General features: G+C 40.6%; 2 protein-coding genes across 4 annotated transcripts in view; one reads left to right on the top strand and one right to left on the bottom strand.

Moving 5' to 3' along the window:
* LOC109474964 (5'-nucleotidase-like) overlaps positions 1-9,728 on the top strand; it is a 12,635-nt gene extending 2,907 nt beyond the window's left edge. Inside the window, exons 1-12 of one of the 2 annotated variants that reach the window (XM_019775457.1) lie at positions 3,350-4,061; positions 4,381-4,508; positions 4,809-4,894; positions 5,029-5,130; positions 5,379-5,465; positions 5,557-5,760; positions 6,101-6,223; positions 6,420-6,539; positions 7,277-7,420; positions 7,613-7,819; positions 8,020-8,177; positions 8,609-9,728. In XM_019775457.1, coding sequence (XP_019631016.1) covers positions 3,612-4,061; positions 4,381-4,508; positions 4,809-4,894; positions 5,029-5,130; positions 5,379-5,465; positions 5,557-5,760; positions 6,101-6,223; positions 6,420-6,539; positions 7,277-7,420; positions 7,613-7,819; positions 8,020-8,177; positions 8,609-8,656 — 1,857 coding nt within the window. In that variant the 5' untranslated portion in view covers positions 3,350-3,611 and the 3' untranslated portion in view covers positions 8,657-9,728. Of the gene's footprint in view, positions 1-3,349; positions 4,062-4,380; positions 4,509-4,808; positions 4,895-5,028; positions 5,131-5,378; positions 5,466-5,556; positions 5,761-6,100; positions 6,224-6,419; positions 6,540-7,276; positions 7,421-7,612; positions 7,820-8,019; positions 8,178-8,608 lie in introns of those variants that run through there. The other variant, XM_019775458.1, reaches the window with a different exon arrangement.
* Positions 9,664-22,035, bottom strand: LOC109474963 (multidrug resistance-associated protein 5-like). 2 transcript variants are annotated; one of them, XM_019775455.1, is made up of 32 exons: positions 21,630-22,035; positions 20,699-20,903; positions 20,421-20,574; positions 20,157-20,306; positions 19,634-19,867; positions 19,250-19,423; positions 18,870-19,017; positions 18,600-18,748; positions 18,320-18,427; positions 17,808-18,104; positions 17,549-17,620; positions 17,261-17,385; positions 17,067-17,139; positions 16,584-16,787; positions 16,228-16,340; positions 15,919-15,996; positions 15,591-15,659; positions 15,120-15,319; positions 14,789-14,866; positions 14,476-14,579; positions 14,026-14,163; positions 13,691-13,738; positions 13,366-13,447; positions 12,950-13,127; positions 12,313-12,604; positions 12,105-12,194; positions 11,693-11,882; positions 11,326-11,485; positions 11,050-11,128; positions 10,671-10,784; positions 10,318-10,482; positions 9,664-9,950 (listed from the first exon to the last, which is right to left on the bottom strand). In XM_019775455.1, exons 2-32 carry the CDS (start codon positions 20,890-20,892, stop codon positions 9,783-9,785), a joined length of 4,428 nt encoding a protein of 1,475 aa, XP_019631014.1. In that variant the 5' UTR covers positions 20,893-20,903; positions 21,630-22,035; the 3' UTR covers positions 9,664-9,782. The 2 variants fall into 2 exon arrangements, with proteins under 2 accessions (XP_019631014.1, XP_019631015.1); XM_019775456.1 differs by having other exon boundaries at positions 21,433-22,034.
* Between the last annotated feature and the right edge of the window lie 901 nt (positions 22,036-22,936).

Raw genomic sequence — 22,936 nt, 5'->3', positions numbered from 1 at the left:
CCACCGACATCATGTATGCGAATTGGCTATGGTACAGCATAATTTGCATATTTGATACCGAAACGGCTTTTTTTGGCTCAGAAATGAGAAATCGCTAAATGAGAAGCGATTTTCTCCATAACAATTTCATCCGGTGCGCAATGACCCACCGAAATCATGTATGCGAATTGGTGATGTTACAACATAATTTGCATATTTGACACCGAAAAAGCTTTTTTGGCTCAGAAATGAGAAATCGCTAAATGAGAAGCGATTATCTCCAAAACAATTTCATCAGGTGCGCAATGACCCACCGACATCATGTATGCGAATTGGTGATGTTACAGCATAAGCATATTTGACGCCGAAAACAGCTTTTTTTTGGCTCAGGTTACAGGTACTACCACTACAAAACTGGGCTTCCCATTTGTCACCTCTCGGTATTCTTCACTACCCTGACTACAGTGACTTCACTACAGCAGCCCAAACTTTTCTTCATCATCCTGACTACAGATACTACAGGTACTACCACTACAAAAACGGGCTTCCCATATCTGTCACCTCTCGGTATTCTTCACTACACTGACTTCACTACAGCAGCCCACACTCTTTTCTTCATGTTTCTAACAGTCCTGACTACAGATACTACAGATACTACCACTACAAAAACGGGCTTACCATATCTGTCACCTCTCGCGGTATTCTTCACTACACTGACTACACTGACTTCACTACAGCAGCCCAAACTCTTTTCTTCATCTTCTTACTTCAGATACTACAGGTACTACCACTACAAAATCGGTCTTCCCATTTGTCACCTCTCGGTATTCTTCACTACACTGACTACAGTGACTTCACTACAGCAGACCAAACTCTTTTCTTCGTGCTTCTAACAGTCCTGACTACAGATACTACAGGTACTACCACTACAAAATCGGGCTTCCCATATCTGTCACCTCTCGGTAATCTTCACTACACTGACTACAGTGACTTCACTGCTGCAGCCCAAACTCTTTTCTTCATTATCCTGACTACAGATACTACAGGTACTACCACTACAAAATCGGGCTTCCCATTTGTCACCTCTCGGTATTCTTCACTACACTGACTACAGTGACTTAACTGCAGCAGCCCAAAGTCTTTTCTTCATGCTTCTAACGGTCCTGACTACAGATACTACAGGTACTACAACTACAAAATCGGGCTTCCCATTTCTGTGACCTCTCGGTATTCTTCACTACACTGACTACAGTGACTTCACTACAGCAGCCCAAACTCTTTTCTACATCATCCTGACTACAGATACTACAGGTACTACCACTACAAAATCGGGCTTCCCATTTCTGTGACCTCTCGGTATTCTTCACTACACTGACTACACTACAGCAGTCCAAACTTTTCTTCATCATCCTGACTACAGATACTACAGGTACTACCACTACAAAATCGGGCTTCCCATATCTGTCACCTCTCGGTATTCTTCACTATACTGACTACAGTGACTTCACTACAGCAGCCCACACTCTTTTCTTCCTGCTTCTAACAGTCCTGACTACAGATACTACAGGTACTACCACTACAAAATCGGGCTTCCCATATCTGTCACCTCTCACGGTATTCTTCACTACACTGACTACAGTGACTTCACTACATCAGCCCAAACTCTTTTCTTCATCATCCTGACTACAGATACTACAGGTACTACCCCTACAAAATCGGGCTTCCCATTTCTGTGACCTCTCGGTATTCTTCACTACACTGACTACACTATCATCCTGACTACAGATACTACAGGTACTACCACTACAAAATCGGGCTTCCCATTTCTGTGACCTCTCGGTATTCTTCACTACACTGACTACAGTGACTTCACTACAGCAGCCCAAACTCTTTTCTTCATGCTTCTAACAGTCCTGACTACAGATGCTACAGGTACTACCACTACAAAATCAGGCTTCCCATTTCTGTGACCTCGCGGTGTTCTTCACTACACTGACTACAGTGACTTCACTACAGCAGCCCAAACTCTTTTCTTCGTGTCAATGTGAAGCATACGTCGCTCGGTCGACAGGCCGTGCCTGTTCCGCAGAATCGTGATGCGTTGCCGGCCATGATGCGTCGAATGTCGTGCTACCGCATGCTCGGACGCCTTTGTATCGGGATTTGTACACGCTGGCGCCGTGTACCGAAACAGTGTACCCGTGAGGTGCGCCGTCGATTTCGTGACAGCAGTCACGAATGCCTATCGAACTCCGGCGCAGCATCACTCGGTTTTCAAGTCTGGCGTGTCCCGCAAATTCGTGATGCGTTTGCCGGCGATTTCGTGACAGCAGTCACGAACGTCTATCGAAATCCGGCGCAGCATCACTCGGATTGCAAGTCTGGCGTGTCCCGCAAACTTCGTGATGCGTTGCCGGTCGTGATGCGTCGCACAGTGTCTGCCGCACGCACGGACGCTGTCGTGTCGGGTTGTGTCAACGCTGGCGCCGTGTACCCAAGTGCATTCGCCGGCGGTTTCGTGATGGCTTACACCGCTACGCTCCGAAAGTTTGGTTACGTGTCCTGGCGATTTCGTGATTTGGGTGACGGGTGTTCTTGTGATATTTCACATTCTATGCCACTGGTACGCACTGGGCGCACTCGTACGCAATGGGCGCACTGGTACGCACTCGTACGCACTGGGCGCACTGGTACGCACTGGGCGCAGTGCCACCGGGCAGGCATGGCGAATACGATCGGGAAGTGGGCGCGAGGAACCCCGCTTGCCTGGATGCGCGCCGCGCTAAATTCGTGATGTCTTACATGGAACATGTGCCGAATTTCTACTCTTTTCAGTCGCTTCCTCACGCCTGGTAGAGGCTAGTGTATGCCTGGGTCTGTGGAAATTTGTTCCACAAGCTTTAAACACCTATCAGGTTTCGGCTTCTTCAAACTTGTACATCTTCTTGCAAAGATTATGTGTGGTTAAGTCAAAAACGCCCTAACCATTTGAAGACGAAAATACTACAAAACACTCAGTCTGCCATAGCCACGCGTCTACTTTGAGATGTGAGTTGGAACTGGATGGTACCGAAAAATGCAATGTTGACTATTAAATAGGAAACGTACTTTTATTGAATGAATGAAGACCTTTATTACACATTTCTGCCACACTTGGCTAAGTACAGGTCACAACAAAACAAGATGAATGGACACGGTTAACAGATTATTTACGGACATAATCTCGTATTGCGCTCCTGCCCACCCGAAAGTTGCCGCCCCCGAGGGGACCAAAACCAGGCTATCACGTTTCTTGTGTACACATGTCATGTATTTCGTCAACCTCCTTGTCAGGAGAGAATGTAAAACAGGGAGGTAGCAGGCCGAGTTCTTTTGCTAGACGTGACGCATTACTGCCTGACGGGGGGGTGAGTATTCTTGTCTCATGATGACGCTAGCTGTTTAGAAGGTTTACTTGTACATCGTTTCCTGACAACCGTTTTACCTGACCAAATATAGTCAGGGGGCATTTGAAAGGTTTCATCACGACTTTTATCTCATCCGCACGTAATGACTATAGCTAGCTATATGTGGCATCGGAATTACCCAGCACTTTGCAAATAAAGGTTTTTCTCAGTCTACTTCCTCCCGTGATGCAACGGAAACTTCTCAACTCATTATTTTACCTACAGTATGCACACACACACACACACACACGCACACTTTGTTTAAGCAAACGTTGCTTTGCGGCTTGCCATATTTTGTTGCGGTTTCCAGATAAAACGATGTGGCGTTCTTTCGTTCTCCTGCCTTTCCTTTTAGCAGGCAACCTTGTTCTTTCGTTCAACCTGTCTATCCTGCACACGAACGATGTCCACTCCCGTATCGAGGAGACCAATGCGTTCGGCGGCAGGTGCCGGCCGGGCCGACCTTGTTTCGGAGGAGTCGCCCGCCTGGACAGCAAAGTTCGAGAAGTCCGAAGTGTTGACGATAACGTGCTTTTGCTTGATGCCGGCGACTGGTTTCAGGGGACGCTATGGTACTACTTCTTTAAGAGCTCCGTCTTGGCACATTTTATGAACGCTCTGCGGTACGATGCCATGGTAAGTTTTTTTTTAATACTATTTCTGGACAAGTGTAGCTATAGAGGTTTCTAAGTATCAGACCTTCGCAAAGTACATATCTATAAGCCTTGGATTTTACCCAACCATTTTCTAAGTTTCCTGACACTCAATCTGGCGCCGAGAACTTCAACTTCGAAACAACGTTTTGTAACAGCTGGTAATAACAAAGTGTAGCCACCCACCTCAGTGTTTACATAATGCTAGACTGCGAACTTTCCATACACACTCAGTGGGAATGTCAGTATCACTGACTGAGTCTCTTCGTTCGTATAAAGTGACCCGTTATCTAATACTTCAGACTATCGGCAACCACGAGTTTGACGACGGAGTGGGAGAACTGGGCGCTTTTCTCAGAGAGGTGAACTTTCCTGTAGTGAGCGCCAACATAAACGCCAGCAGGGAACCAGAGCTTCGATCTCTCTTCAGGTTAAACATCTTATCTTATAATCCCTTAATCATTTTATTCATGAAAACAGTATTCATTCTTCCAAGTTCCAAGACAAGGATTTCATCGATTGCGCGCATATCAGATAATATTTGTACTACCGATATAGAAACCTTACCGGAAGATACAACTTAAACCTACGAGTCATCAAAGATAAGCATTAAGATCAATAATGCTTATAACATGACAACCCCAGCAGATCATTTTCATACATAACATTCCAACTTTTTGTATGCCTCCGTGGATCATGAAAGTAAATCTCTTATTCCTGTTGCATATAGCCCTTCAGTCGTCCTGAACGTGAGCGGAGAATATCTCGGCATTGTTGGCTACACGACTACAGATACACCCTTTATCTCCGACCCAGGTTAGTTATCGCTATCAAGTCCAGTCATCAGCAAAAGTGAGATAATTGCAAAATAAATCCGTAAAATTGACAATTGGCTAGCAAACGTCCGTTTCTGAGATTTAATCTCAAACACATACTGTCCTTGCTTACAGGAGATAATGTGGTGTTTACCGCGCTTGTGGAGTCGGTGCAGGCTGAGGTAGACAAACTACTGGACCAGGGAATCAACAAAATTATTGCCTTAGGGCATGCAGGTACGAGATACAGTGTACTTCGGTACTGAGGCTGTCTACATTTACAGGCCATCGCTACGTGGTAGACAGTTCAGCGCTAAATATGAGACTTGCATTGCTAAGATGGCGGTATACAGAACAGGGAATGTGCATGTAGTACTGGCCCGTACTTAAAATTCTAGAATTGTAACTTCATATGTAAAGGCATTGTTAGCATTTTTTAAAGTAAAGGACATTGAAACACATCTTTGTTTGGCTTTCATGTACAGGAATATTCGTGGACCAGGAAGTGGCCTCGCGTGTGCGTGGAGTCGACATCGTGGTTGGAGGACACACCAACACATTCCTATACACAGGTACTGTGAAAGTATCATAGTCCCTATAAACCAATTTTGTAACGTTTACGGAATGGCATTTATAAGATAATCCGCTTGCTATCTGTTGTAGGTCCACCTCCATCGACAGAAGAGCCTTATGACGTGTACCCTATCGCTGTGTACCCGGACCACGACCCCTCCAGCCCCGTACTAGTGGTGCAGGCGTACGCCTTCGGGAAGTACCTGGGACATCTCAGGGTGACCTTTGATGACGACGGTAAAGTTAGGCAGTGGGACGGGAACCCCATTCTTTTGGACGACACAGTCCCGAAAGGTAAAAAAACTACTTTATGTTAACTAGAAATCATAGATTAAAGGCGAGCGGACTGTTCCTTCCAGGCACGATTTAGCACATGGTGCATATGATAGTATTAAGCCTTCTAAGGGATTTGAAAAGCTTTGAAAACATTTACTTTTGAACATACAAATCATTACAATGCACAGTGATATCTTTGAAGCCTGATCAGTAATGAAGCCTGGGTGCTGGACACATTTTACACTACGTGCGAGCGCACAACGTTCCGGCTCAAAAAATTATTGCGAAAAATTCTATTGTAATGTCCATCCATGCCATATTGCATATAACTTTCCAACACGTGTTTTCGCTTCAACAGATGCCAACATCTCCACCGAAGTGGCCAGGCTGGCGGCACAACTCGCCAACAAGACGGAGCAGTCGGTGGGGACAACACAAGTGGTCCTTGGCGGTGAATGTGATTTTGGGGAGTGCAACATAGGTTCGCAGCTTGTTTTTCAATGAAGCTGTACACATACATAGTATATTCACATACATAGTATATAATTGGGTGCCTCAGAGGCGAAGGGAACCATATGCGTCGCGTCGTACTGGAGTGGAAGTTTATGGCATTATATGGTATCATTTTCCCACTTAATTTTATTGACACTGATTACTTACACATGCTTTATCACCAGGTAACCTGATCACAGACTCCATGGTTCACCACAACATCAAACATCCAGACGAAACCAGCTGGAACGATGTCGCCATTGCCGTCCTGAACTCAGGCGGCATCAGATCCGTCATAGACCAAGGTAGGCAGAAATGTGTCACCTCTATGTATCCAGCCTTAAAACTTTGTTAATCAGGACGTAACTGAAAGCACAGCTTAGTATTGGGTAGTTAGGAATAAATCTGAACGTAAACTAAAGAACCAGTACAGTGAATTCTCATTTATATTATTTTCCATGTATATTTTCCATGTTATACAAACACGTATATTGGCTATATGGAAGAACTAGGCAAAATATTGACCATGACAACAGCTTGGTAAATTGTGTACGACACAAACAAATCGTGGTATGTGGTTCCTTGTGTTAGAGTCAATATTAGCTAGTTAGAAATTCCTCCGGAGGAAATTTTATGCTTGAAGAATGTTGTTGAATTAGCCCATGAACGAAGTAAGGTAGCTAATCAATTGACAGAACCAATGATAAAGTTCAGTTGACTTAGCTTGACCGCGCGTGACAAGACCACGGTGTAAGGCAAACATTCCAAAGTCTCTAGTTGTTAGCGTATTGAATGAGGCCTATGCTGACTGAGCCACAATGGCAACTTATTCTAACTACCATTCATTTCCTTCATTATCCTTGGTACAAGTATTTCGTGCACTTTTTAAAATTCGTGCACTTTATAAAAGTCAACATTGCATGATATTTACATGCATCTTGAACATGTGACATATAATTAAGAATTTATGTAGTAAGTACATGAATTTACGATCTCCAGTTTTTCCTTATCATAGTTGTGAACTTGGTTAATCGTTTTGTAGGTTCTATCACTGTGGGAGACATTGTCGGATGCATCCCCTTCATGAACACCATAGACATCGTGGAGTTACGCGGGGAGGATGTGTTCCGCATGCTGGAGCACTCAGCAAGCCTCATCGGTCACCCAAGGTTCCTGCAAGTTTCTGGTACGTATAGACTTCTATTGGAAATGTTTATCAATAGAAATGACTACAGAATATTCTCATCTCAACATTTCTTTACCGCTGAGCATGTGCATGACCTAGGCTGTAGCAAGAGGGGGATTTAGTCAAGTCTTTGGAATAGCGAAATCCATGCCATGTTACGAAGAAACACAACAGTGTTTATTCTACGCTCAGGTCTTCGCGTCGTGTACGACAGTAACAAGGCACCCGGTGAGAGAGTGGTGAAAGTAGACGCACGCTGCAGCACAGGCTGCCTCATCCCAGAGTTCCGCCCGCTCGACCCCGCCGCCAGCTACAAGATCATCATGCCGACGTTCTTGGCAAACGGCGGGGACGGATACAACATGATAGCCGAGAACAAGACAGCTCACTATATACCAGGTATGCAACTATCTCTTGTTAGGAATAAGAAATAGACTGATCCTAAAGCATTGAGGAGCTCCGTCAAAATACAAGTACCTCACACGGGCATGCAGCCATTCTCTCCGGCATTGCATTGGTGGAACCGCCAATGACTATGCTATCATTGGTTGAACTGCTAATGATGATGGACAGTCAGTAAATATCTGTTTTAACTACAGGTGACCTTGACACGGACATCCTGATTGAGTACATCACGGCCACCTCGCCTGTGTCTGCCGGGCTGGAAGGACGTATTCAAGTTATCAACTCAACCCACGAGCCACAGCAGCCATGTCCAACCACAGCGACATCTTCCACTGGTCACTTCTCACAACAGGTAATTATAAGCATAATGGGGCTGGCGGACGCATTCAAGTTATCAAGTACAGTACGGGCATTATCATTAGATAGTTTTAAACAAGTTTAGAGTTACATGTTCGAGGGTTAGGTGTAACAAGTCATTCGGTGTAATGTAGCCGCCGCGCCGCGTGCCTGCGAAGCTGGTGTGTTACGCCAAAGGGTGGTTTTACCGGCTATACAGATACATGGTGAACTGAGTCAGACATGATGTACTGACATGTACATGTATGTTAGCCGTTTTGTTTAATGATTTCTACACAGAAACGTTGCACACGCTTCATCTCTTCAAGTCAATCTCTACTTTCAGCTTTAACCAATCCTTATTGCGAATAGACACCAACTGTTTGAATTCAAGCCTTTTCAAAGTTATGAAGTACCGAAATTGACCTTTATGGATGTCTGTTTCAGAGCCTGATTTCGACTTCGAGGGCAAACCTGACCACATCATCCCCTTAGCTGTGGGAATCCCTGTAGCTGTGCTTCTAACCGCCGCTGTCATAGCCTGTGTGGTTAGGTATGTGAAGAGAAGTAGAAACAACCTCACTATGACAGATGGTAGCTATGGCATGGCTAATGCAAACCCAGTTTTTGCCATGGAGAAGGGGAGAAATGGCTAAAATAACATAAATGTACAACTAAAAAGGCCACCACAATTTAACATCATCACCTTTCTTTATTTCCATCCAAAGAAATGTGTTGGGGCAATCAGACTAGGCCTTTACTATACAGTATGTATGATCAATGTCAAAACGTGTTTCCTTATTTTATTTTGTGGTTTGCTGCACACTGAACAGTGGATGTGGAGTTTGTATATTTGGGTACTATGTGTGTAACTTTTGTGGTTAGGTCAACTCTAATGTTCTACTTTATCTATGTATTTTGATTTACCTATTGCATAATTATTCTAGACGGTCATTTTGCTTTGTATAAATTATGCAGTTGATGTTGTGACATGTATATATATATATGAATATATATAATATATACGCATTCAATGTAAGGGCTAGGGTTTATTCTAAGTAAATTTGTTACTTCTATTCATAATTATATAACAATGACATCTGGCTCACGATTTCAAGTACAATATATAGGTTCTATTTAAACAAAAACAAAGAAAAAGAACTATAGCAAACAGACGGGTGTTTATGAGTAAAAGAAAAGTCATTGTGGCCAATCTTTCAGGTCACACAACTAACTTACATATAGAAGGCTGTCTTCAGTGTTACAATCATTTTATGTTACTCGAATTGAATCTCTAAGTCTACTATCGATCAAGATCAATAAAACAGCTACAATTATCAGTGAACAAAAATGTATCATTGTCATATTATTGCATTTTCTTTATATTTTGTCAGATCCAAGTCAAAAGACCATAGTATTAAGCTACTATATTATAGTTTCTATTGCAACTAAGAGCAAAATAATTAAAATAATGCCTATTGTCTACTTTTGTGCTATCAAAACATTATAATCTAATTGATGCTGAAATGTAAATCTTGCTTGAAGGCAATAAAATCCATTCACAGAATGGCTTTGACCGCATGGCTTTGACTGCATTAAAGTTTTATCTACGTGAAACTGTCTACAGTTTAGTATCATATTCTTCTTCCTCCTCTCCCTCCTGAGAGGCAGATGCTGGGGCGCTCCCTGTCAGATATTTACTGACATCAGTACCAGAGGCTGTCAGCATGGCCCTGAAGTGGGAGTCTGGCTTGGACATTAATGCAGCTGGGGTGTCAAACTCCACCAACTATGATACAGAAAAAAGAGCATATATGTTATATATATATACATTTGTACATATTGCAGTTTAACATATTATTTTCCATCTTGGCCGGGCTATCATGCAAATGTGCAAAATGCAAAAGTAGAGAATCTGATAGATTTAAATTATTGTGGAAGAAAATAGACTTTTGTGTTTGCATTTTGAAACTACTGAGTGTACATTGGTGAACATGTTCCACAAAGCTAAATTAGAATGGTATGTTACTAAACATTTTCTGTAAATCAAGTTGTTCTAATTAATTGTCAATTAAGTGTATCTTTTCTTGACCAAAGTGCTAAAGACGTTATATCTCAATGACTATAGTGATTGGGTCAGCATACATTGTACATACCAGTCCATCATCCATGACCATGATCCGATCACAGTTGAGGACTGTGTTCAGGCGATGTGCTATGGTCATCATGGTACAGTCTGTGAAGGCTTCGTGGATGGTTTTCTGGATAAGACTGTCCGTCTCTGAGTCAATGGCAGCAGTAGCTTCATCCAGCAATATAATCTGTGTTTGGGAGGAAGGGGCGGGTTTGACAACATGAGTTGTTAACATGTTTAAATGGTGAAGGTGCATTATAACTTGTGTGCATAATTAACAAGAGGGAAATGATAGTGGTTTGATAAATATTCATAACAAGGCCATGTGTCAAGTCAGATAAAGGAAATTGTGGCTTTAATAATTAGCAAACCCACCTTACTGTTCCTCAGCAGGGCTCGAGCCATGCAGATGAGCTGTCTTTCTCCCACAGAGAAGTTTTCACCGTTCTCAATCACTGGAGCTTCAAGTTGTTTCTCAAGAGCTGAGATCTACAGGAAAGAAAAGAAATACTCATTAAGGAACTCTAGAACTATCTGTGTCCTACAATTATCATGGTCTGTAGAGTCTGCATCTAGAGATTAACACCTGCTTGACTGTGCCAATCAAGCCTGACCTATATATACATGTAGGAAGAGAACATTAATCCCGCTACTGGAAATTTTGTCTGAACATCAATGCTTCATTAGAGTAAGAGCCTTTATAATAATTGATATTACAGATTAATATTACTAGATGTAATAGTGCACAACATACCCTGTCTTTCATGTAGGACCTTTCCAGAGCCTGCCACAACTGGTTATCTGAGTACTGATTGAAAGGGTCCAAGTTATACCTGTTTTAAGGACAAAGGAAATCATAAATAAGCATTTACTGCATATTCACTTCACGCTTATATCAATGCAGAAGTTTCCAATATCAAACTTAGGGCAAGATAACAGTCCCTTTTTCAGATGGATGTAGTAAAAATTCATCTTAAATGGTCTAGGAAAATCTGAATATGATTCAAATATGGAAGTAAAATTTCCGTACCTAACTGTGCCAACAAATAGAACGGGGTCCTGAGGAATGATGGACAGTTTACTGCGGAGGGACTGAAGTCCAATCTTGCTGATGTCCACCCCGTCAATGGAAATGACTCCATCGGCTGGTTCAACTAAACGAAACAGGGCTACACCAAGGGATGACTTCCCTGCACAAGATACAAGAATTCTTTCTTACCACAAGAAAACATTGAGCTCTTGCCATTTTAGGAGATACCTGGCGACTGTTTCAAAACTGTGTTCATATTGGATAAAACTAATGAAATTAATCAAAAAAGCAGAAACAAGGCAACCTGATTTGGAACCTGTACAGACTTCTAGAAGGCTGGCACAAGACAGTTAACTTGAAGTTTTACCTGATCCTGTCCTGCCAACAATCCCGATGGACTCGTTGGAATGGATATCACAGTGGATTCCTTTCAGCACCAAGGGCAGGTTGTCCCTGTACTGCATCTTGTAGTGATCAAACTGCACCTGGCCTTCCCTTGGCCATCCTTCTGCAGGATCTGCACCTTTTATCCTTTCTGGTGCTTCCTCCTCAAGATTCTATCAGAAATAAACAGGCCAACAATAAAAAATATTAATCACTTAACATTTCATCTGATAATCTTTTAAAAGTTAAGTCTTACATGTACACAATGCAATCTGCTGTGAAAGCCCCTTGCAACGTGTGCTCATCAACCCTTAAGCTAATATTCTGATGCCCACTATTGCAATGTCATTGTTCACACAGAAAAAACTTGTTTGAACAGAAAAGAATCCACCTACATTGCTATAATGAGTTATTCTCTCAACTGATGTGAACCTTGCTTCTGTTTCAGTAGCAGTCCGCACCATCAGCTGTAGGAGCCCAGATGTCTGAAAGGCCATAAAACAGAGACAATTACTAACACTGTATTGAACGTGTGCGTATTTACCATTGAAAATTACTGTTGTTTATATATCTAGATTTTGACAGATGATAATGGCTACTCACCTGAATGGCATATGACAAGGCCAGTCCTGCTAAGGATGCAGGGATTTGTCCATGGAACACAACTACCATGACGGCAGCCATTGTGTTGATGACAAGAGCCATGGAGTCCAGGCGGACAGCCAGCCACCTCGTGCCCATGTTGTACATCAACATAGCAGCATTATTCTTGTCCAGGAGTGTGACAAAGGTGTCCAGAAACTCCTTCTCCTGCTGGTAGGCATGGATGGTGTGTAGACCCTGGATAGAGGCAGTCACGTGGGAGAACCATGGAGACCTCATGATGTTGTCAAACCTGTAGTAGGGAAAATCAGTTTAATGTTTAATCCAGTCTACAGTCTCATCCATTCTGTAATACTACTTCTCAGAAATCAAGTAGCAATTATATGCATTTTAAACAAACAGTGATTGTCAAAAGTAATTAAAATAGCTTTGAATCTAATTATTTGAACATTTGAAAATATTAGATGTTGCATTGAAATGATTAGTTCCTCTTGCATAGCTAGTATGCATACTAGCAAGGTATCCAAAAAAGGTCAATCTTCTGTTGTATAGTGCAAATTTTGCTTACTAGCAGTACATGTATTACATTGTAATGTATCATGACAATAATACATTTAATAACAATCTGCAGACTCACCTTTTCAGCTCCCTGATAACATGTCTGAAGAAGTAGTTGGCCAGGAAAAACAAGATGCCTAGAGGCACCAGTGCCAAGACAAACCAGGGGAACACCACACATATGTTCAGAATGGAGGCAACAACAATGAAGAGAGTTTCCAGGTACACCTGCATGTTGAGAGGCAGGCGGACATCAACTGTGGAGAACAGAAAGGTTTTGCACTTAGCATCATAAAATCTTTGAATTACTAAAGATTGTCAGTGAGCATTAATTCACATGGGACTGGGAGTGCGAGAAATTAAACAGTATGGAGAACAAAGGTGGTCTCCTTAATGTTCTACATTGACATGCAGTAATGATGGAGATGTGAATTTACATGACCAAGTTTTAATTGAAGAAAATAACACACACACAAAAAAACATTGAATGCTTACCTTCATCAAGGTCTCTTGAGAAGCGATTAAGTATCCTCCCGGTTGGGGTAACATCAAAGAACTTCATTGGACAACGGAGGATCTAAAACACGCGACATTTACAGAGTAGGTATATAGCCTGTGGTCCCATAATTGACTGTCAACAAACTGTGGCACTCAGTTAGAATTCATGGTTTAGTGGATGGCAAATTATGAAATTACATAAAAATCAATCATCCTTTTTGTTGCATTCTGTGGCTATATTTGGTACACAACCTCTCAGCAAATGATAATTGTAAACAAACACTCACAGACACATACCAATTGAAAGACTTAGAAGACTTACCGATGCAAACACAGACTTGTGCAATCTTGATGAGGCACCAAGAGTGACCTACAAATAAAAGGGATGCACTTTTTCATTGTTGAGATATTTCATACAATCATGTACACATGCAGGCCATTAACAACTGTCCTAGTCCCTGGTTATTACACTGTAACTATAATTATTATACATGACACTTATTGCACTTAAGGTTAGAAATCACAAAAACATTATCATAGGAAGTTTGCCTTATCTTAAATGATGACATAAATGCAAATTTCTTTAACAAATCCACATGATAGGTTCAGAAAACTATTTCTGTCCAGGGATGCCTGATAGCCCTTACAAGGTCTTACCTTCACATAGCAGAATCCCTTGATGAATGCCAACACAAGGACAGCTACGAGACACATGCCATAGATGAGAATGTAGAAGTTAAGCTTGGGGTTCTCAGTAATGTTAAGGGTGCTGGGATCAGATTCATTGTATGGCACCTGTGGAAAACATCGATGTTAAATAACTATTAAGAGGGCAAATAGACAACTTGACATTTTAGAATTTTAACCTTCTGCAGTGGACACATTTAAGATGACCATCTTTATGAGCTTTGCTTTTAAGGTTTTAAAGTGCCCATAATGTGCTACTATAAATGTTTTTTAGTACTTTAAATAGTCTGACTTACAAAACTCAGTCTGATAGTATTAGTCATGACATAATTTTGATGTGAACACACAATAAATCTATAGTATATTATGACCTTTAACTTACTACAAATGGGTGTACACTACACAATGTCATGTACTTACACCACTTCCTTGATTAAGCCACAATGTCAGCCACCAGTTGCTGAAGACCATGGACCCAGTGTTCAGGATAAACAGCAACAGAGTGAAGGAACAAACAATCAAACCTGCAGATGCAAAATAATGTCAACTACTGCTCATGCAAAAAATATGTCTTGTACATGTAACAGTTAGATCAACAATGTTAAACTGATCAGGCACATGGATCAAATGACATTTGCAAGTAAACGTGTATTGTTTAATGTTCACTGAATCATGTCAAATAAACCATGAAACTTTTATTTTTTTTTATCAAGATTGCAGCAGCTTGTCTTACCTCCACCTGCCTTCATATATGACCAGTAGGTCCTTAAGGTCACAGAACCCCTGAATTTCTCTTCTTCAGTCACAAGTGCTGAAAAGAAAAAAGAAACATAAAACTGACTGGAAGATTATTCTGCAATCATAGTCAGCAGATCTTAAAACATTTTGTTCTGAAACTAGAGATGACCTATCAAGTTCACATTATGTGGATGATAACCATTCAAGTAAGTGAAGTATGCATTTATTTTTCATTTTAATACTCAAATTACAGCATCTACATGTATAACATACTGTCATGTACAATGTGCGGCAAGATCATTACACAAAAGCATTATTCAACTCACCTTTAGGACCATCTCCTTCTTTCTTTGGTGTGTCTGAATCCTGGTTCTTCCCATCCTGTGGATCCACATCCAGATCTTCTATCTCAGGAGGCTCCTCAATATGTCCAGCTGTCTCACTGGTCGCACTATGTGTGGAGCGAATGCTGTAGGAACGCCTCAGTCTCGTGGAACCACGTGTGGATTCTTCTCGTCTCAGAGACCTGGTAAAGGAGGACAGTTACACAATTAAAAGTCATTAATCAATTTGAAAGCAAAACCCCAACAAGTGGAAGTTTGCTGACTGATGATGATGATCATACTAGAATTACATGTATGTTTTTACTATTGAATTCTTTAAATTAGGTCATATATTATATGTCCCCATACTTATGATAAATCATCCTTGTTCCAAAGTCATGTACATAATGTATAATGCCATCTATTAGACACACCCACTATTAGGATTTCTATATTTTGTGGATAGAGTCTTACCTCTTAGAAGCACGTTTGGAGTCTTTCCTCTTGAGTGACCCTTGCACCGACTCATCTCTCTGCAAGGGACTGAAACAAAGGAAATTATAGACTTACAATAATTTCACCTGCTAAACAGCAAGCTCAAGGAAATTAAACCTTAAGATGTTATCTGTCAATCATAGTTGATTTACTGTTAGTAGTAGAATATTTTTGTAAAAATCTATCAAAAAGCTAGTAGATTACTTTAAACATTAATTGTACTAGTAGGTTGATGATTGATTTATGAATAGCTTATGAGAGAAAGGTGCATGTGTTCATAAATCTTTATGACCTTCTTTTGTCTAACCTTTCTGTCATTACTTCAACATCCTCTTGATTGACGACCGTTCCACTTTCTTCCTCTTCTTCTCCATCCTCATGGAAGCTGCATAAATTGAAACTTATGTTTTAAAACCAAACAATCATCTGATGAACCTGGATGCATGTGATAAATAAAATGTATCTTCACTCAAATAACACCTGCATCCATAGCTGCCCGGGGTCCTTAAAAACTTGAATGCACAGCCCTATGAATCCATTCCTATGTTGACACTCATAGCCCATAGTGGTCACCATTTATCACAAGATGGTATCAACAAATGCTTGATAATCTTACCTATGGATGAGGCTGGCATACTCTTGTCCAGCACTCATCAGCTCACTATGCACCCCCTTCTCAGTGATACGTCCATGGTTCAAAACAAGAATTTCGTTGCAGTCCTTGAGATACTGAAGGTACAATTATAGGAGCAGTATTAATAGTTTGGTACACCAATATAAACTGCCTTTTTACCGTAGTTTAAATTTGGAACAATCCTAGACAAGAAAAATTGAATGAAGTTTTCACATATTCTATAGAATAAATTTTTCAAAGTATTGATCTGTCATTGGCGTGCTACACTTATGATGTCAGATGCCTACATGTACATCTGTCAGTAGCTCCTTATGAATGATACAAAGAATACAATGTACCTGCAATTGGTGTGTCACAAACAGCACTGTCTTGTCCTTGAGTGCTGTCTGGATGTAATGTTGGAAGATGTGTTTTCCCACATGTGCATCCACGGCACTCAGAGGGTCGTCCAGCAGGTAGATATCCCTGTCAGCGTACAGGGCTCGGGCCAGGCTGATACGCTGCTTCTGTCCTCCACTGATGTTCACACCACGCTCACCAATCTGGGAATCATGTGATGATGGTTGTTGGAACAGTAATCATACACATGTACCTTTGATTAACACTTAAGTTACCAGAAAATCAGGATTAGCATACGGATTATAAGGATCAGGATTATAAGTTATCAGAAAACCATTTCGCCAGAAAAATGTCAGAAATTTTCATGGGATAATGCTGCATGTCTTAATTCAATTTAACTATTTTAAGTCTTGATGGGAAAATACAGAAATAGGAAATGGGAAGCATTGTTTAAGGATGTAAATACATGTAATAAGAATTACCTCAGTTTGGTCACCATCTGGAAGTTGTTTGAAGTCTGCTTGGAGACTACAAGCATGAACAACCCTGTCATATCTGTTGAGAGATTTCAAAGTCAAGTCTGTGCTTTACACACATACAATGGTGTCTTAGACTGTAACATTACATCTTTAAGCAAGCAACTGGAGAATTCCAACACAAGGGCACTGCATCTCACCTCGCCTGGTTAAAGGGCTGCCCAAACAGGATGTTGTCCTGGACTGACTTGTTTAGGATCCAAGCCTGTTGTGCTACGTAGGCAAAACTGCCATCTACAGCCACACCTCCTGCCATGACCCGCATCTGAGTCAGGTAGTAGTATTCCAAGGTACGTTATAATTTTATTGACATTACAAAATAGGTCAAAAGGAATGTGAACAAAACTGGTCAAACTTTGTTGAAATGGCACCATTTGTGAGTTCGCATATGTCCATTACTCAAAGAGACAAATCGAAGATGAACAAACCTGTGATAGAATTGCAGAAATCAAGGAACTTTTCCCAGAACCAACACTACCGCACACACCTACTAAGGAACCCTGCAATGTAATGTAAAAGGTGAAATCAACTGTTACCTTCTGGCATAAAATCTGATGTACAATCCAGTCATATCAAGCACATGACTGTAGAAAGTTAATACTCAAGCTAACTTGTCCATAAAAAGGACAATAGGATGGAGAATTGGAGATTAATAAAAATCAAGTTATAAATTAATACAATTATCACCTTGGGAATGGTGAGTTCTATATCAAATAATATAGGGACTCTCTTCTTTTCCTCCTCCTCTCCCTCCTTCTCTCCCTCCTTGTTCTTCTGTGCCCGTTTTCCTGCTGGGCGTCCCCCCCTCCCCCGCACACGTGGACCGCCCTTCCCCTTCTTCTCAGTCCCCTCAGCCTTTCGTTTCTTCTCCCCTTTGATGTCCAGGACATCCCAGCCAAACGTAGCTGCTGTGATCTCCACTGAATTGTTGTGATCTGCAGGCTTCTCTCTGTATGGCTGCAATTCTTCCATGATGAGAAGACTCTAAAGTAGCAGATGAGAAATTAATCAACATTCTTTCGATCATTCATTCTGCTGCAAATTTTGTCATTTTATCAAAATAGTATGAAATATCATCTATCAAATGCAAGGTATAGATAAAATTACAACCACGATAATCATGAATATTTCACTACAAGTATATGGCAAAGAAATCTTTAAAAGAAATCTAATTATTGAATACTATTAGCTGTATTTACCTTAATCCTTTTAGCCGCTACCCCACTTTCTCCCCATGCACGTACAGAGTTGGGCAGGAGAGCCAGTCCATACCGCAGGGCATTGAACACTGAAACAACAGCAAAGGCCTACAAAGAAAACAAAGTGCATTGGATTAAAACATTTCATTTTTGACATGATAAAGCTCCATGAGTGAAATGGATGTGATTAAATTAAATACAATGCCTTGAGTTTGAAACAATACAATGAAGTGAAAACTGAAGTGGTACATATATTAAGGACTTTTTTTATCAATATCACCTGTGCAGGTGTCAGGTTGTTCCCAGACATGGTATGGCCAACAAAGGACAGCACAGCAGCAATGACTGGGACTGCTGGATTGAAGGCAATACTCATAGCCTGAACAAAGCCTGCAGTCTCCAGCTTTTTCCTCTCTTTATTCCGCACATCTGTGATCATGAAATAGCAAAGGAGGATATAATCCACGGCATCTACAATAAGCACTTTCTACTTCAATCATGTGAAAACTATTTTCTCTCAATGAAAAGGGTTTAGTTTAACAAAACTCACCACTAATCTTCTTTGTAAAAGGCTTCTCCCAAGCGTACATCTTGATGAGTTTGATGCTGGTCAGCAGTTCGCTCATCATACGTACACGCTCATCGGTGATGACAATGCACTTGCGACGAACCTTGGCCACAATTTTCCCGAGCAGCGACTGTATATGGAAAAGCACCAGAAACGTTTTACTTAACTTCATAGTAAAATTTATGATTCATTTGTATCATTAATGTTGGAATATCTAGTCAGGATTCAAGTCAAAAGTTTTGGTCATCTGAAAAAATACCCGAAACTATGCCATTTCCATCTTTATGGCACATGTAATACAACGCTAGATATTGGTTTTAGGTTCTGTACACTTTAACAAAACACAAGGAAGGAGGGCTCACCTGTACAGGCAGGAAAAGGATAAATGTAGCAACGCCAACCAGCGCCCATGGACCCAGGATGAAGCAGGTGTACACAGTCCCAGGGATGAATAATATTGGTGTGTTCACCACAAATATCCCAAACGTTGTCAACTCAAAAAGCCGCATACCATCATTTGACAGTAGGTTCACCAGCTTCATGAAAAAAGGAACAAATAGTCTAATTTGCAAAAAAATGATTTATGATTCAACATCAGGTATGTTGTTATGTGTAACATTAAGTGTAAGTTTCAACAACCACATACAGTGACTATATCTTTTCTCTTTTCTTGAATTACTATTACTTTTAGTATTAGGACATTTGAACTTTAAACAAGTTTGGGTTTGAAGCAATATCTCTCATACCTCTCCCACAGATTTGTCCTTTAAACTGCGCAGGTGTAAGATCTTCTCAAAGACCAGAGTGAGTGTTCCTCCCATCAGCCTGATGCCAGTGCGGTAGTTTAAAATGTAGACCAGGTTGATTGTACACACCCTCATCAGCTCAGTGAAGAGCATCCCAAGAACAAGAGCAATGCCAATCCGAAAGTCAGGACTGGATGTTTCAGTGTATTGTAACAGCTGCCTTACAATCACTGCCTATTTCAAAGAAAAAAGAAATGCAAACTCATCAAAAACAGACATTTTACCACAAGAGAATGGTGTTTTAACATACACGACCATCCCCTACATCATAGTTGGTACACTATAACTGTGTGTTAATATATATCATAATATATTTAAAGTTACAAACATGTGGTAGGTAAGAAACAGTCACAGTTACTGCTGTCATATGATCTACATGATTATCTTATAAATTACAGACTCCTGTATATAACTAGTAGTATTACAATACTGTTGTATATTTTCTATAGGAAATTCAACCTACCGCAGACGTAAAGGAGCACATGAGAGACAGCAGCAGAATCAGTGATGAAGCTATCCATCTGGTACGGATTGACCGAAGCACAACTTTGTAGTACGATGCATTTGCAACACCCTTTCTCTTCACCTCTTCTTCCCAAAGATCACGTAATCTGAGAACAGAACAATATCATAATTATCTTACAAAAATGATAACATATTGACAATCAATGTGTGCAACATTAAGAAATGGATGATCAAATTTAACAGCCTGGTAGAAGCCCACCTTTTTGCTTGGAGCTTGAGCGCTGTCATTTGGAGATGGCTCAAACAAGTCAGACGGTTTGATTTTCCCCTTGGTGGCCTTCCATACCAGAGGGTCCATCCATCTTACATAGATGTTGGCAAACAAACCAGAGTCATCCAAGGGAAACTTGCTCCCCCTTCAAGATGAACACAGTTATTGAGATATTAGAGGTGTACTGTGCTAACAATCAAATCTATTCAATGTAAAATTATGTGCTATTGGTAGAATGAGAAAAAAGAAGACTGAAATATACAACTTACTTTTTAGTAGGCCTCCAAGGCAGAAGGATTTTCAACGTCTCACTATACTTTGAGCCTGTGTCTTTGGATGAGGGTGCCTCGATTAGATTTGCTGTGCTCCTGTAGTTTTGTGTGGAGCCATTTACAGCAGGGGTTGCAGTCGCAGGCACGGCTGCTCCATTTCTGGTAGTGCTTACTTTTTCACCTGTCATCATTTGCTGTCAATCTGTGATAATCATAAAAAGCTCAGATCCTAATACATGTAACGTTACATGTATGAGCTGAAAACTTAGATTACTCTTCACTTTGAAAAACATTATGTTCAAGAGATTCTTGGTGCAGCATGCTGCACTCCCCAGTATGCACTGAGTTTAGATATACATTTGTACACAAAGCAACTTTATTGTGGAGGACATTGAATTAAAGATTTCTTAAGCTTTAGAATCAAAATTTTATGGGGACAGGCATATGCAACCTCAGTGGAATTATTGTTACTAGACATTATGTCATTTTGTAATACACCATATTAAAGTAGATCATAACATTTTGTTTTTATCATATGCACTGAGACAGTTTTTTGTGATATACTATCATAATTTTCATATAGTATGTGATAGAGAGCACATCATAAAATATTTGAAGTGAGGAATACCAAGTAATCAACAGTGAAAACTTAACATGAACCTTTTAAATGTACTCTCAATTTTATGACTTGTTACATATAAACAATACAGTAAGAAAATCAGAGACCATACCAGTTTTGTTGATAGGGCCCAACTCCAAGTACTGTACCAGGTTTCAAGCCGAGGCTCTAGTCTTGTAAAAACATGTACATTTTGTACATTTTACGCCAGTATCACCTAACTTTGGCTGTCAATAAACATGACTCTCATGATCAATAGTACACAGTACTGGAGCCCACGCAACAGCGTCAGATGTTAGGTTCAATTACCTGAGGTGTGTGGACAGGACAAAGGTCAGTCCTTTGTTCACTCCCCTGTATAAACTAGTTTTTCTCGGAAGAGGAAATGGCACCAGCAGACACTGTGTAAAAACTTCCTTCCTTGTGACATCATTGTTTAACCATGGAAGTAATGGTTGAACTATTGCCAATCTTTAACTCAATGCCAATTGTCAACCACACAAAAACAAGTACGATAACGTATCTGTGCATGGATGGATTTCAGACTTTTGGCCATTAGCCATTTTGTCATGAACCTGGCCCATTTGCTGTAACCCTACACTGTATCTGGTGTACTTAATGTAAACATTTATCCTTAATTCACTACAAGGCTTACTATGACACAACATGTATCTGAGTGTGCCAAATTACTAAATGATTATACTGTACGTTATCTATCAATATATACATGTACCTGTATGTTATGACTTGTGCAGACAATACATGGCTTGAAGCTAAGTGTTGATAAACTATTATAAGGACTGTGACTGGGCCGTGCCAGCTACCAGTATTTAGTAAAATCACTGTAAGCCACTTTGAAGTAAAACATAACCAGAATAGAAAACAGAGTGAAATAGAATACAATTTGACTGGACAGGAGAATAAAGTTGAGCACCATTATATCCTTCAACAGCCATGTGTTCTTGGAAAAAGCGCACGCCCGTCAGACTTTAATAACACCTAATTGATCATGCCTCAAAGACTTTTGGCTGACACTCAGACTTTTCGTGATTGCCAAGTCATTCAGAACAAAACAATAATGTCACAAAAACACAATGTGTCTAGACTCTAGAACAAATAGTTGTAAGAAACTGCAAATACTAGGAAGTAAGCCATTGTACGTGTTCCCAGAAGCTCATTGACTGGTCAGAACACAGGTTAACTGATCACAATCAGTACATCTCAAGGACACCCTCAGTCAGAACAATTTGGGCTGATCTGGAGGCGGATTGGGAACTTTTAATATGCCTACCTCTTGTAATAGAGCCTGCAGATCTAGAGATTTCATATTTTACTTTGTTTATAGAACAAGAGGTCAATGATCCCATACCTTCACCCAGCTATATACTGCAGCAATATCATTAGTGACTATGGAAATTACCATAATGACTTCAAATTAATTTTTAGGAAGCTGTTTTATCAAATGGAAGACTTTAGGAGTGGTGTTCATTTTATACTTGGTTGTTGACTTTAAAAATGTTGTTGTGCAAATTGCATTGCATTAATAAAGATTCAGCATTAAAAAAAACAGGGAGTAGCCCTCAGCTTCAGCATTAGAAAAACAGAGAGTATGTAGC

The sequence above is a fragment of the Branchiostoma belcheri genome, unplaced genomic scaffold (assembly GCF_001625305.1).
Source record: "Branchiostoma belcheri isolate BF01 breed outbred unplaced genomic scaffold, Haploidv18h27 scaffold32, whole genome shotgun sequence".
NCBI classification, from domain to species: domain Eukaryota; kingdom Metazoa; phylum Chordata; class Leptocardii; order Amphioxiformes; family Branchiostomatidae; genus Branchiostoma; species Branchiostoma belcheri.
The sequence above is the reverse complement of the archived record's forward strand: the minus strand, read 5'-3'. Positions and strand labels throughout refer to the sequence as shown.

Coding starts and splice junctions, on each gene's coding strand:
- LOC109474963 (XM_019775455.1), bottom strand. CDS start 20,892: ATGATGACAGGTGAAAAAGTAAGCACTACCAGAAATGGAGCAGCCGTG. Junction 17,621..17,807: donor TAGAACTCACCATTCCCAAG/GTGATAATTGTA, acceptor ATTACATTGCAG/GGTTCCTTAGTAGGTGTGTG. Junction 15,997..16,227: donor TATGCCAGCCTCATCCATAG/GTAAGATTATCA, acceptor CAATTTATGCAG/CTTCCATGAGGATGGAGAAG.